Source organism: Emys orbicularis, chromosome 9, assembly GCF_028017835.1.
Source record: "Emys orbicularis isolate rEmyOrb1 chromosome 9, rEmyOrb1.hap1, whole genome shotgun sequence".
NCBI lineage: Eukaryota > Metazoa > Chordata > Testudines > Emydidae > Emys > Emys orbicularis.
The window spans coordinates 57,120,745-57,137,130 of NC_088691.1; the positions used below are offsets into that span (position 1 = coordinate 57,120,745).

General features: G+C 42.5%; 1 protein-coding gene across 1 annotated transcript in view; it reads right to left on the reverse strand.

Annotated features, from left to right (window-relative positions):
* Positions 1 to 16,386, reverse strand: part of STAG1 (STAG1 cohesin complex component) — a 393,382-nt gene that overhangs the window by 243,088 nt on the left and 133,908 nt on the right. The window contains exon 7 of the mRNA XM_065411120.1: positions 3,795 to 3,871. Coding sequence (XP_065267192.1) covers positions 3,795 to 3,871 — 77 coding nt within the window. The remainder of the gene's footprint in view (positions 1 to 3,794; positions 3,872 to 16,386) is intronic.

Sequence of the window (16,386 nt, forward strand, 5' to 3'; positions counted from 1 at the left end):
GTGCTTTTCCTGATCTCCCCGGTGTTAAGGGTGCCCTCTCCTTACACAGCACTAGTGGCAGAACAGTGGACTTCCCCATACTGGATGGATTCCGCACTTTATGGGATGCTGATGTCTACAGTACCTGCAGTTTGGTACGCGGGACCGCCAGATCCCATTGCTTGTGGGACTTCATCTTGTGTTTATGTTCTTTAGAGCGCGTTCCCTCTCCGTGACTCGAATTCATGGAAGGAGCATCCCCTTTCTTCAGTTTCAAGGAAGATTTAACACCACGTTTATGGGCATGGTTCCTTACCTCCCAACTAGGTCCCAGCGTGGGGTAAATAGTCCACCGGTACCAGATCCAGACTCCTGGCTGTTTCAGGCCGATGTACGGAGGAGATTCCCTGGCCAGCTTGGGTCCGAGGGAGGCCTCATGGCGACTTCCATAAGGTGCTTCCAAAAAAGGAGAGCCCAGCCTTCTCAGGTATGGCTAGGGAAGGACTGACAGATACTGCCCCTGGATGCAATGTGGGCTTCTCCCAAGCAGTAGAGGCAGCGTTGATGTTCGCCACTGACCAAGAGTACCCTGCAACTCTCCGCAAAAGCTCCTGGAATTGTCTGAAGTCATCAGGCGGGGAGGGGATGATGTAGCAATTGCTTCATTTGGTGAAAAGGAAGGGAATCTTGCTAGTTCCAGTGGAACCACTGGGACCGGGCTAGAAAGTTCTTCCTCCACCATCAGATCCATGTCCCTGCTGGAAGGATCCTTCAAGGGGGAAGCAGGTGACGGTTCTCTTGCGGATCGAGCATGCTGGAGGGGAGATATTGTGCCCAGGATCCCCAATATGACCAACAGGCTGGATCCGCCTGAGATTGTGGGGGTCCCCATAGGATGGGATACCAGTGGCTCTGGAGTTGATGAGGAAGCAGTTGTTGCATGGACATGCTGGTCTCCGTGATCGTGCACAGGAGTGGTATGGTAAGGGTGGTTCTTCCCCCAGTTCTGACTCATCAGAAGAGGAAAAGGCAGACTCTGATTCTAATGACGGTACTACTGGAGCCGACAGGAGAGTGTAGCGCATAGGAGCAAAGAGTGAGGGACCCAGTATCGTAGGCATGTCCCATGGTGGGGATATGATCTCTTTGGAAGTGGAAGGACCTGATTGAGGGGGAGACTGGATTCAGCAAGGCAAAGATATCTTGAGGTGCAGACACAGCTCCATATCTCTCTGGATCCCATTGTTTATGGGATCTTTTTCTCATGCCTGTGGGACTTGGAACATACTCTGTCTCCTTGGGCCAAGCTGGTGGAGAGAGTGTCCATCTTTGATTTGGAGGAAGGCTAAGTCCTATGCTTATGGGAGACCTTCTTTATCTCCCAACTAGGTCCTGCCATGGGATCTGTGGTGGTTCCGCTAGCATCAGAGTTGGACGTAGTGGAAGGCGCACTCCTCCCTGAATCAGACCGATGTACAGAGGATGCACATCATCCATGATTGAAATCTTTCCACCTCATGAACTGCTGAGCTACTTTCCGTCCTCCACAGGGACTGAGATAGCAGATACAATCCTAAAAAGTAGAAAGCACTGAGAGAAACACATATTGGAGCACTGAGGAAGAAGACAGCAAAAGACCAAGAGAGGGCTCCAAAACAACCAGCAGAAAGTAAGTAGCACTGAAAGTCTGTAGTGAAGCAAAACAACATTCACTGGACCTCTGACAAAATATGCCAACGTGCTGAAAAACATGCAAGAAGGGTCAAACAAATGGCAAAGTTCTGGCATGGAAAAATAAGCCTCTGAATACCATGAAACAACTAATAAAACATGGAAATGCTCCAACGGGAGAAATGAAGTGGCTGCTGCAAGATGAGCTGCAGATGAATCACAGGGCTGAACAGGCCTTTACTCTCAGGATCAACAGACCCAGAGTGTTGAGTAAAGCATCACAGGCCAACAAAAACAATTACATTATTATGGATCTAAGTGAAAAGGCATGTCTAAAAGCAAGAAAGGTATGGCTGCATGATCAGCAGAGAGCCAAAGCAGCAGTCCCTGGCGTCAAGCTATAGTTATTTTGGGGACTTCCTTCACTGAATGAGATCAAGAAGAAACTCGTATGTTTCTAGAGACAGAAATAGTGAAAGTACATATCTCTAGCCAATATAATAATAATATATGGAGATATGCCTATCTCATAGAGCTGGAAGGGACCCTGAAAGGTCATTGAGTCCAGCCCCTTGCCTTCACTAGCAGGACCAAATACTGATTTTGCCCCAGATCCTTCTAAGCGGCCCCCTCAAGGATTGAACTCATAACCCTGAGTTTAGCAGGCCAATGCTCAAACCACTAAGCTATCCCTCTCCCCAAGCCAGAATGGCCTTGCACACTATCTAGCACTTCTGTACCTCAAAGAGTCAAACAAGGAATCCACAAAACTCTTCAGCTAAAGGATTCTGTCTTACACTGGAAGTGTGAATCCCATGACTAAATATCCTGTACTGATGCTATATTTAGAGAAACAAAATGTAAGTTGAATGTCAGGAAATACCTCCTTGGTGTGAAATGAATTACACTGTGGAGTAATCTCCCAAAGGAAGTGGTGGAAACTCCACTGCTTGCAACTTTTGGTCATCTGATAGAACTTTTCCATGCCTAACTTCCCAGATTCCATTTGATCTCATGCCCTTTGGGTCTGTCATCCTACAAGGCTTATTTCATTTGTGACTGCATATTACCATGTCCATTTTGTTGGAGTATGATACATGTTAAAAGCCTCAGAATGCTATGTTTATGAAGAACTCAGTGTAAGTTGGTCGAATAAAAGATATTACTTCACCCACCTTATCTCCTGATTATGAGAAACCATTTTCAGGTCAAGTCATGTTTGGAAGAGAAAGGGGAAGGATGATGGACAAAGAAAAGACTGATCTTGAAATAACTGAGTTACTGAATACTTACTGAGGCAAAGATTAAAGGCTGCTACTATTTGACCCATATAAATCATCTATTCTCCCACTTCCCTTAAGTGTCCCCACCATATATAGAAATGCATTTGAAAAGCCCTGCCTCTTCATTCCCTGCCAGTCCTCCTCCTCCTCCACTCTTCAGCTTCCCTTCTCCAACACTGATTCTCCTCCTTCTGAGTCTCAAGAACTCTGACTGGATATCTCTCGGCTGTCACTAGCCATTTGATTCCCCGCCCCCTACTCTCTGAACATTTAAACAATTCAAGGCTGAAAGGGTTTTTTATATTATATTATCTATCTATATATAGATAGATAGATATAAAAACACAAACTCCATGCACAGCTCCATGATGCAAAAATAACTTCAGATTTCTTAGGCAAGATCCCTTCCTTTTGTGACCCCTTGTTGTAATTTATCCTTTAACCAGCAGTGCCTGATCCTACTGCCATTGCAGAAGTACCACTGACTTCAGTGGTGTGGGATAATTGTTTTTTAAGTGTCCTTTTGTGTCTCTGATTAATGTTTCTAGAAACTACCATTTACACATTTTTAGTATTTTCTTCCTATTCCTCTGCTAGTCTCTGCATATACTTTTTCTATACCAATGCAACCTTCTAACTTCTTAATCTACTTGTTTAAATAGTCACTTCATCTGTCTCTACTCTCAGTCAGTACAGTTTCTTCTACTGAGATATTGCTTATCCATTAGAATAAAGCCCAGTGGTTTCTGAAAAGCCCCAGTGCCCATCAAACAAAATTATGCCGTTTTGAAGGAAAATATATTGCACTCTTATATTTCCAGTTTTCAAAAACTCTTCAGTGTAAATATTTATATACTATACCTCATCAAATTCCTCAGTCATTTTCCTGATGATTTCTGCATTTTGCATGTTCCTGAACATTTCAATTCTTACAGTACCTGTGAAGTAATGAATGAACAAGTACAATTAGTCTACTTTACTTCCATACATCACTCATAATATCAGTCCATTTTAAAGTTTTTCCACTGCTATGCAATTTGAAATTGGTTTGAAAGCTTATCTAGCAGTAATGTTAGCAGGAATACTCTTAACAAGACATGATAGAACCTGATGTCAAGAGAGGGAGAATCCCAGACAGTTCTATGATTCCAAAGTGCCCTCCTCGTGAGCCATTACTGGTGGCATTTTGTAAAGTTAGCGGTGTTATTCTTTCAGTGAGAAGTTAACTAATATCCCATAATATGCTTGCTTGTGGTTGTTCATATAGAAGTTAACAATTCTAAAACATTTTTCAAGAATTGCTTATACACCAGTTGTTCTGTGAAACACTATAGGATTGGTAGCTAGAATATCCCCCATCTTTTTATTTGTACAATTAATACATTTGATATGAAAGTCATTGAAAAAAAATAAATATATAAGGAATGCCACATGCCTTTTTTCAATTAGTTTTCAGAGTAGAACATTTTAAGTTTTATGGTAAAACCAAATGAATATTATCTTTCTCATTCAGTGTCCATTATCGTATTAATAATCAAGACTACTTGTTAGAACTAAACAAAACTACGACTAAAACCAGCATGATGTAATACTTACATATTAAACTTGTTGATGAAAAATAAAAATCAATATTTGTAACTCAAATAACTTTACATCAATTTAGTGCAATTGATTGAGTGCCCACCATGAAAGTGGAGTGCACTCTGGGTTGGAACTCAGCAGCCTTTCTGTGCTTTGCATTCACTGTATAACATTTTAACAGAAGAAATGAAGAAAAATATAAACAAACTATACAGGAATATTTATGGAGCCATATATCCTGCCCACATTCTATACATGTCATACCCACATTCCAAATTAGTTAATTACATTAAGAACAGCACCCTTACTTTTGCAAAAAGTTCCACCAAATCTGCAAAGTCCTCAGTTTTACATCCACAAAATTCAAATAAAGGGATAGAAGCCTAGCTTCTAGGGAAAAAATGCTATTATAGTCCCAGACAAAAATCTGTTTAGACTTAAGGTTGAGAGCACATATCAGTAACTTAAGGGTATAAAATATTGCAGGGATGTTGAAATTATCCCCAGAACAAGAATTACAAACACAGGAAACCCAAAATATGGAAATACATTAACTCTAGCTTTCCTGGATTTGAACTACTTGTTTCTGAAATAATCACAACATCCCTGTAATATTTTATATCCTGAGATTACCGATAGGTACTCTCAATCTTAATACAGTTTTTTAGTCTAGTAATTTCCTTTCTTTTAAGAAATTATTAAAACTGTCATGTATGAACACTAAACAAGAATCCCAAAACGCTACCTTGAGATACTTCTAATGATTTGAAGAAATGTAATAATGTTAAAACATTTTTTATATTTTAATTCTTCTATTTTAACTTTCTTACTTGTGATACACCTACAGAAATTTCTTGTGCTTTGTTTTTATATTTTTAGCTATTTCCTCTTTGAAATCCATCCCTCCTAAATTTTCTCCTACTGTAATTCATGCTCCTCTTACTGGCTTCACCAGGGTTAATTTTCCAAAGTTTGAAGAAACTGGTCAACTCAACCTCTTGAACCTTGCTATTTAGTCATGGTGGGTTACTCTTACCCTCCTGTTTCCCTTTTTGTTCAGAACTATTTATGCATTCTGAGATTCTATTATTGTAATCTTAAAGTAGCATCCAGGCCATATCCAAGGATTTTACTTTCCTTCCTTTTTACTTTGCCTCCCTAATTTTACTGAGCTTTCCCTTTTCGAAGGTCAGCATCACTGTTAGTTTTAGCTATCCTTCCTCCCCAGTGGGATGTTTAACATAATTAAATTGTGGTCACTATTACTTAATGGCTCAGTTACTGTTACTTTTGAACCAACTCCTGCATGTTATTTAAGTCCAAGTCAAGAATCACAGAATGTCAGGATTGGAAGGGACCTCAGGAGGTCATCTAGTCCAACCCCCTGCTCAGAGCAGGACCAATCCCCAGACAGATTTTTGCCCCAGATCCCTAAATAGCCCCCTCAAGGACTGAACTCACAACCCTGGGTTTAGCAGGCCAATGCTCAAACCACTGAGCTATCCCTTCCCCCCGAAGAACAGCCTCTCCTTTTGTGTGCTCTAGAACAAGCTGTTCTAAGACGCACTTGCTGAAAGTATTGAAAAATTATTTCTCTAAACAATCCATATGCAAATGGTTGCAGTCCCCAAGTACTATCATTTTGTTAGACTTTGGTACCTCTGATATCTCTCACTATATTGTGAACTCAGGGTATGCTACAATGCAGTTGGCAGGTGTGATTCCCAGCACAGGTAGAGAGACTCACACTACCTCAAGCTGAGCTAATGTGCTAAAAATAGCAGTGTGGACATTGTGGCATGGGAGGCAGCTCAGATTAGTACCCAAGCTCAGACCCAGGGGGTTAGGCAGGCTTAGGCAGCTAGCCCAAGCTGTTGCTTGTGCCACAACATCCACCCAGCTATTTTTTAGTGCTCAAGCTGAGCTAATGAAAGTCTGTCTACCCCTGCTGTGAATCACACCTCACAGCTGGAGTGTAGACATACTCTCAATATCCATTTCTTGAGCTAGAGGCTGGCAGTATAACTCTACTGCCAAGAATATTTGTATTTTTACAGTTTGGAATTTGCATCCACACAGATTCAACTATGTGATTCACTCCACTCAGAATTATATCACACTATGTTCTATGGAATCCTATCAATGATCTTCCCCCACCTCTTTAGCCTAGTCTGTCTTTCCCATATATTTCCAGTGTCCCACTGATTTTTGCCATTCCACCACATTTCTGTAATGCCAATTATATCAAGGCCCTCTTCCATTGCCAAACATTCCAATTCATCACCCTCTCCTTCCTAGCACTCACCAGTCTGTCTGGGTGTCTCTTGATATCTGCTACCCTTACACCTGGCAGGCAAGCCAGTGAAAGTTACCTTACAATCACTATATACCTAGCTGTTTATATTCCTGATGATCAAACTCCTCATCAACGCAGCCTAGCTTTTGTGTCCCAACTGTAATCCCATCTCCTGGAGCAACCGTCTCACTGTGTGAAGAATTATCAGCTTCCTCTACGTCAGTGAGAAGATAGGCCTCATGTAAGAGAGTGTGACCCTGCAAGCCTCCTTGGTGCCTTTCCATCATGAGACTACCTTTCTCAACAAGAAAATCAGGGGAGTCAGTTCTGAGGTGGGCCTGCTCCACAATGTCCCCATATGCTGTCTGTACAAACGGTTCCATTTCTTTCTGCTCATTCATTTCAACACCTCTGGCTCAGGATGGGCTCGGAGGGCCATGAGCTCCTTGCACTATTTCATTATAAAGAACTGAGGGATAATTCAGGACACAAGGTACCTGCTTTGAAGACTTCCAAGCACTGATATCTCTGATTCATTAAGTGCAGCTGCACCAAGACTATATAGGAATAAGGCACTGCCTCATTTTCTAACTTTGTTCAAAGCAGTCATGCTTTGTAGCTACTTGCTTCAGTGGTTTAGTTCAATGGGAAACTTTGCAGCTGTACCTGACGAAGATGGTGTGCATGGTGGTAACCTCACTTTGAGCCATCAGCGCAACAAGGGATCTGCTTTGTGAAGTACAAAAGTCATGCAGCAACAGTTCAGTGTCTCAACTATTAAGCTTCACGTAGCCAGAGTCAATGGCACAATCAATGAAGCAAAGAGCAGCTTACTGCTGGACTTAGTATCCACATAACATTTTGATTAAAAAACTAGAATGATATAAAATTAACATAGCACATATTAAATGGATTATACTAACTGACAGGCCTCAAAATGTAACTGTAAATGGGGAATCATCCTCAAACGGGTGTGTTTCTAGTGGGGTCCAACAGGGATACGTTCTTGGTTCTATGTTAATTTAACATATTTATTAATGACCTGGAAAAAATATAAGATCATCACTGATAAAGTATGCAGATGACACAAAAACTGGGGGAGTAATGAATATTGAAGAGGACAGGTCACTGACACAGAACAATCTGGATCACTTGTAAGTTGGGTGCAAGCAAACTATATGCATTTTAATATAGAATCATAGAAATGTAGGGTTGTAAGGGACCTTGAGAAGTCATCAAGTCCAGCCCCCTGTGCTGAGGCTGGAAGAAGTAAACCTAGACCATCCCTGACAGGTATATGTCTAGCCTGTTCTTAAAATCCTCCAATGATGGGGATTCCACAACCTCCCTTGAAAGCCTATTCCAGAGCTTAACTACCCTTATAATTAGAAAGTTTTCCCCAACATTTTACCTAAATCTCCCTTGGGGCAGATTAAGCTCATTACTACTCCTCATACCTTCAGCGGGCATGGAATACAACTGATCACCATTCTCTTCATAACTAAACAGACTGAGCTTCTTAAGTCTATCACTGTAAGGCAAGTTTTCCAAACCTCAAATCATTAATGTAACTCTTTTCTGAATGCTTATCAACATTTCAACATAATTTTTCAGGTGTGGACACCAGAACTGAACTCAGTATTCCAGTAATGGTATACACAGAGGTAATACCACCTTTTTACTCCTACCCTCAGCAGCATTGCAATGGGAACCATCTGACTATGAGCTATATATCATGACCTCTAACTTCTATTCAGTCACTGTTTCCAGAATACAGTCCCCTATTCTGGAAATGTGGCCTACTTCCTTTATTCCTACATTTAAGAATTTTTGCCTTTGGCAATATTAAAATGTATATTGTTTGCTTCAACCCAGTTACCACAAAGCAATCTAGAATGCTCTGTATCAGTGACCTGTCTATGTCATTTACCACTCCACCAATATTTGTGCCATCTACAAGATTTACAAGCAATGGTTTTATATGTAATTCTAAAGCATTCATAAAAATATTGAATAGCAGTGGGCCAAGAACAGATCCCTACTGACCCCACTAGAAAAACCCTCACTTGATGAGGATTACCTATTACCAATTACTTTTTGAGATACATCAGTTATGCAGTTTTCAATCCAAAAAATTTGGAATTTGTGACAAGCGGGATATTTTGTGGTGATCTCAGTTGGATTTAAAGAATAAAGGAAAAAATGCCACTTTTTGGTTAGAAAGGAATGAGAACAAAATTATCATTGCCCAGTTAATAAATGGGAGGAGAGTAGAAGGAAGAGAATAAAATGCAGTTAAATCTTGCTGAGGTTGCCAGAGAGACTGACCAGAGGGCCAAACTTTCAAAATTGCACATGCTAAACTGCAGGTATTTGTGCCCTTATTGGGGTTTGTGAACATGATGATGTAGCCTTTACACTTAAGAAAATCTGGCCTACTACATTCAACAGAAACAAGCTGAGAAACTTGTACATGCACACTCAGCTTCATACTATGTTTGAGTTTCAGAGCAGTGAAGCCCATAAAAAGGAATAAAACCTTGGAAGAAACTCTGGGAGACAATCACAGGGAAACTTTCATGTACTCAAGCCTACCAGTTTTTAGGGTAGTGTTCTAAGTCATTGGCAAAAAATTAAAATAAACTGCTAACTGTTCATATTAACTGGAACAGTCACTAGAGAGCCAGAAACTAGACACCTGTGGAGCTACCAAGATGTAGTAAGGTGTTTGGAAGTGGAGTTCCAGGGAGAAGCAAAATGCAATGCAGGTTTGCATAATTAGATATGACCAGTGAAGGGGATGCATCTATATAAAGTGGAAACAGAGTCTTAAGGGGCATAATCTAAACAGCATGGAGATCCAAGAGTTGCAAGACAGAGTATGTCTTCCCTACCGGCCAGATCGGCGGGCATCAATCGATCCAGCGGGGATCGATTTATCGCATCTAGTTTAGACGCGATAAATCGATCCCCGAGCGCTCTCCCATCGACTCCTGTACTCCAGCTCGGTGAGAGGCGCAGGCAGAGTCGACAGGGCAGCGGCAGCAGTCGACTCACAGTAGTGAAGACACCACGGTAAGTCAATCTAAGTAGGTCGACTTCAGCTACGTTATTCACATAGCTGAAGTTGCGCAACTTAGGCCTGGTCTACCTAAGATACGCAACTTCAGCTACGAGAATAGCGTAGTTGAAGTCGACACATCTTAGGTCGACTTACCTCATGTCCTCACGGCGCGGGGTCGACTGCCGCCACTCCCCCATCAACTCCGCTTCCGCCTCTCGCCGCGGTGGAGTACAAGAGTCGATGGCAGAGCGATCAGGGATCGATTTATCGCGTCTACACTAGACGTGATAAATCAATCCCCGGTAGATCGATCACTACCCGCCGATCCGGCAGGTAGTGTAGACGTACCCTCAGCTCGATCCCTCCCCCCCGCACCGTGTAGACCAGGCCTGAGAGAAAAGACTAGAAGAAAGCAGAGAATTCTGGATGCCATCACACAGATGCTTTGAGAGGTACTGAGAATAAAGCTATTAATGATTATTTAGAAACAAAAGAGAAGCAGAGGCCTGAACTGAGGGGCTGAGGGAAATAGCGGAGACTATAGATCCGATCTCTTATTTTCTGTACTTCAGAGAAAAATTTCGGACTGCCAGATGATCTTTAGCTGCCATCAGAACAACTTACATGGAAGCTGAGGCTACATAAATTGTGGCTACAAATAAGATTTTTTTTTTTAAGGCAGTGTAATTAACCATTAGAACAATTTACCAAGAGATACGATGCATTCTCCATCACTTAAAGTCTTTAGATCAGGATTGGATGTCTTTCTAGAAATACACTTTAGCTCAACCAGAAGTTATAGGCTTGATAAAGGAATAACTAGTGAAAATACAATGAAGTCATATTAGGAAACCATAATGGTCTCTGCCTTAGAAGAATCTAAGATTTTGCAAAGCAGAATAGTGTTTAATTTAATTCAACACTGCTACACTGTTTTGTAACTACCTTAAACTCCCAATCTTTTCAACACATTTCATCAAAGACATGTGAAAGAACTAATTATCATTATTACTGCTTCTGGACAGTACCCTATGGAACTAAGACTAAGGAAAAATCACTTTTAAAATCAGTGCAGATTATTTTGGAAAGTTACAACTCAAAGATTTGATTATTTGTAATGAAAGAGTACAATAATTATTTATTTAGTGCCAACAATTCATTTGGCACTATACAATATGCAAAAATACAGTCCTTGCCCCAGAGATTTAAAGAGGCAGTTTTTCAAAGACAAAGATCAGACAGGCACCTGACTTCAACTAAAAATCTCTCTCACAATCTGAAAACAAATCAGTTCTCATAATGATTACATGAAACTTATTAATATTAACAGTTATATCACTCAATCTGTAATAATCTAAGATGCCTACATAAAATCCAGTCACAAGAAGACTTTTTATAAAACTTTTTATTCGTTTTCACAAATGGAAATATTTGTATAATACAAAGAGAGAAAAAACAAATGGTAGTTTATGAAGTACCTACCTAGAACCAATCATTATATAATTCTGTCTGAAATGTACTGCTTTCAGAGTTTCTTCATAGCTGGCAAGATCTCCCTTTGCACTATTTATACAAATACACTTTTCTCTGTTAATTAGCAGGACTTTGTTTCCCACATGGCTGAAGACTTCAATAGTGCCCATTTTCTTCTGTTTCATGTCCAGCCTTCTTTACCAATATTCAAAAACATTTTAATTTTTAAAAAAAATAAATTCCTTGCTTTGAATGCTAGTTAATGTAACTCATCCAAGACTTCAGCATCAGCTTTTGACAACAGAAGTACAAACAATGGATCAATAGGCAGAATACCTACTGGTACCAACTGTATTTGTTCCTCCATCATAGACTAGTAGTGTGCAATTCTTGTTCAAGTCCACCATGTAAAGAAAAGGGAAAAAAAAGTACTTGCTCACTACAGTCACTCCCCAGAGACAGTGCTGCCAGTTTCATAAATTAATGTAAGATTTATTTGAGAGACATGCCATTATTACAGAATGTCAAAGCAATTTTTCCTGGTTATTTCAGATTCAGGAAGATAGTCCTCTACTTCAGTACCAGGCAAATTGGTTGAAACAATAATAAAGAACAGAGTTACTGTGGTTCATCTATGTGTCTGATATGTTGGGGAAAGAGTCAATATGGCTTTTGTAAAGGGAAATCTTTCTCTGGGGATGTCAATAAACATGTGGTTAAGGGTGATCCAGGGGATGTAATGTACTTGGACTTTCAGAAGGTCTTTGACAAGGTCCCTCACCAAAGGCTCTTAAGCAAAGTAATCGGTCATGGGATAAGAGGGAAGGTCCTCTCACGGATCAGTAACTGGCTAAAAGATAGGAAAAAAAGGGTAGGAATAAATGGTCAGTATTCACAGCGGAGAGAGGTAAATAGCAGGGTGCCCCCTACCCCCCTCACCCCCACCGCACGGGTTCTGTATTGTGACCAGGGCCGGCTCCAGGCACCAGCCCACCAAGCTGGTGCTTGGGGCGGCACCTGGAGGGGGGCGGCGCGGCGCTCCGGCCCGAGAGCGGGGCCGCGACTGGGCTCGCCGCCCTCCCCCCGGCGCAGCCTCTGGCCGCCGCGGAGAGCGGAGCCCCGGCGGGGCTCTCCGCCCTCCCCCTGGCGCAGCCTCTGGCCGCCGCAGAGAGCGGAGCCCCGGCGGGGCTCTCTGCCCTCCTCCCGGCGCAGCCTCTCTCCCTCCCCCCGGCGCTCTGGCCCCCGGGGAGAGCGGAGCCCCGGCGGGGCTCGCCGCCAGGGCTCCGCTCTCCCCAGCGGGGCTCGCCGCCCTCCCCTGCCGGGGGGGGGGGGGGGGGGGCGGCAGGAGGCTTTTTTGCCTGGGGCGGCAAAAAAGCCAGAGCCGGCCCTGATTGTGACCAGTGCTATTCAACATATTCATAGCTGATCTAGAACAGGAATCTGCAACCTTTGGCATTCAGCCCGTCTGGGAAATCCGCTGGCGGGCCAGGACAGTTTGTTAAATAAATAAAATAAATAAATAAATAAATGGAGATATCCTATCTCCTAGAACTGGAAGGGACCTTGAAAGGTCATCGAGTCCAGCCCCTGCCTTCACTAGCAGGACCAAGTACTGATTTTTGCCCCAGAGCCCTAAGTGGCCCCCTCAAGGATTGAACTCACAACCCTGGGTTTAGCAGGCCAATGCTCAAACCACTGAGCTATCCCTCCCCCATCCGCAGGTTCGGCCGATTACAGCTCCCACTGGCCACGGTTCACCGTTCCAGGCCAATGGGGGCTGCGGTAAGTGGCGTGGGCCGAGAGATGTGTTGGCCGCCGCTTCCTGCAGCCTCCATTGGCCTGGAACGGCAAACCGCGGCCAGTGGGAGCTGCGATCAGCCGAACCTGCAGACGCTGCAGGTAAACAAACTGTCCCGGCCCGCCAGTGGATTTCCCTAACAGGCTGCGTGCGAAAGGTTGCCGATCCATGATCTAGAAAAAAGGGTAAAATAGTGAGGTGGCAAAGTTTCCAGACAATACAAAAATCACTTAAGATATTTAAGTGCAAAGCTGACTGTTAAGAGTTACAAAGGGATCTCACAAAACGGGGTCACTGGGCAACAAAATGGCAGAAGAAATTCAATACTGATAAATGCAAAGTAATGCACCTTGGAAAACAATCCCAACTATACATACAAGATGATGGGGTCTAAATTAGCTGTTACCATTCAAGAAAGATCTTGGAATCATTGTGTATAGCTCTCCAAAAACATCTACTCAACGTGCAGTGGCAGTCAAAAATGCCAACAGAATGTTAGGAACCATTAGGAAAGGAATAGAGAATAAGACAGAAATATCATAATGTAGCTATATAAACCATGGTTTGCCCACACCTTGAATACGGCACGCATTTCTGGTTGCCCCATCTCAACAAAAAATATTAGAATTGAAAAGGCAGAGAGAAGAGCAACAAAAATGATAAGGGGTATAGAACAGCTTCCATATGAAAACAGATTAAAAAGAATGGGACTGTTCATCTTAGGAAAAAAAGGACTAAGAGGGGGATATGATAGAGGTCTATAAAATCATGAATGGTGTGGAAAAAGTGAATAAGGAAGTGTTATTTACTCCTTCACATAACACAAGAATCAGGGATCGCCCAATGAAATTAAGAGGCAGCAGGTTCAAAATAAACATAAGGAAGTACATCTTCACACAAGGCACAGTCAACCTGTGGAACTCGCTGCCAGGAGACGTTGTGAAAGCCAAAAGTATAACTGGGTTCAAAAAAGAATTAGATAAGTTCATGAAGGATAGGTCCATCAATGACGATTAGCCAAGACGGCCAGGGACACAACCCCATGCTCTGGGTGTCCTTAAACCTCTTACTGCCAGAAGCTGGGACTGGACGACAGGGGATGGATCACTCACTAATTGCCCTTTTCTGATCATTCTCTCTGAAGCATCTGGCAGCAGTCACTGTAGGAAGATAAGATAATGGGCTAGATCAGGGATCAGCAACCTTTGGCACGCAGCCCGCCAGGGAAAGCCCCTGGTGGGCCGGGCCGGTTTGTTTACCTGCAGCGTCCGCAGGTTCGGCCGATCGCAGCTTCCACTGGCCACAGTTCATTGTCCCAGGCCAATGAGGGCTGCGGGAAGGGTGGCCAGCACATCCCTCGGCCCCTGCCGCTTCCTGCAGCCCCCATTGGCCTGGAGCAGCGAACCGTGGCCAGTGGGAGCCGCGATTGGTAGAACCTACGGACGCGGCAGGTAAACAAACCAGCCTGGCCCGCCAGGAGCTTACCCTGACGGGCCGCATGCCAAAGGTTGCCGATCCCTGGGCTAGACAGACCATCGTTCTGACCCAGTATAGCCATTCTGATGTTCTTACTCCAAAAATTAACCCATTTTGGATTTCTCTCTCGGTGCCCTTTTTTATTTTTCACATGCCTTTCCAGAAATGAATGCCCTTTGCTCTCTAGCTTCTCCTTTGTATTCTTTTTAGGATGCTGTTTATGGCATTCTGTCTAGGAGCATGTGCATGAAATAAATATAGAGAGCACTGAAATTTTTTTTCCCAATCATGAAATTCTTCTCTCTCATATAAGGTTTTTTTTGTTCTAACACCTGTTTCTTACCATAGTTCAAAGTTTTCTAGTGTCTTATCCAAATTAAAATACAACTTGTCTGTTAATAGTCTTTGGGAAGGGAAAGGAACGGCGGGTGAGAAGAACTTTATGCCAGGTCTGTAGCAGTGTTAGTAAATGGGATCATTTTCTATTCCATCCCCAACACTCTCTCTCTATCAGTCACCCAACTTCCTTCACATGCAATACAAACTGCAAAATCCTCCCAATCCCTCACTGCATCTGTAATCCCCAAATGGAGTGTCACAGAGTGGAAAGAAGCTCTTAATGGTTGGTCACTTTGCCCCATTTCCTTTAAAGGGCTTTCCCTTAGTCTCCAATTGTCAGAGAATCTTCTTTGGCAGCTTGTGTCTATTTATCAGCCTGGATGGGAGACAGAAGGGGCCAGGCTGGTAAACAGACACTAGCTGACAGAAGGGGACAGTGTTGACTTAGTCTCTCTGAGGCTAAGTCTGCACTGCCAAAAAGGTGGAGGTTTTACAGTGAGATAATGAACACACAATAATGAAGACAAAGGAACTGTAGGTTTTACTGTGAGGTAGCTAGACAAGATTATCACTGGTTTTTGAAGAGCTTCTTTGCTTTTTTAATAAATTTTGAAATCCACCACACTTTCCCATCTTGTTTTGCTAGAAAGTTTCAGTGTTACCATTTTATTCTTATCATACTTTCCAACCTGCTTCTTCCTAAAGATTGTAGCTACAATATGAGTAGTTCTCACATATTTTATAACTTACTTTGCTCCGTTATAGATTTTCTTTCCAGTGAGCCCAACTTCATGAAATCATTAAGAAGCAGGTTTAGGCCATGGGAAGCACATCCTATTGCAATAATATGTGGATATTTGTCCATTATAATGTCCCATGCTGCTTTCATATTACTGGCACTGTCAGTCAGCAGAGCCAATTCTTTCCCACTAGCAATCTTCTCTAGTATTCCACATACTTCATTACTAATAAATTCTGAAGTATATCCATCTGTTCTCTCCTATTCCAATGCTCTTGTAAAAAAATGGTTGAGGTGTAGCTATCACAAAGATTACGATTCCTTCCCCCTGTACATTTGCCCACCCATCTGGAATACTGACAAAATGCTTCAGTGATTTTTTTTTCATGCAGTTTGCATCACATATTCATATTCCAGCTGCAGAAGAGACTTGCTCAAAGAATGTCTGCTGGATAAATGGTATGATGGTCTTAATAGTTTAAATGCTGCCTGCCACTAACTGTTTTCAGTTACTGATAATGGACTACTGGAAGCATATATTGCTCTTGAGAGGGCTTGGTCAATTTTTTTGTTGATATTCAGGTGTCATCTTGTCTACAAAGGAAGTCATTGTTGGGAGTCTTTTGGATATAGTTGGTTGAGATGCCTGTTGTTTTCCTGATGATTGAAGAGCTGAAATTGAGGGTA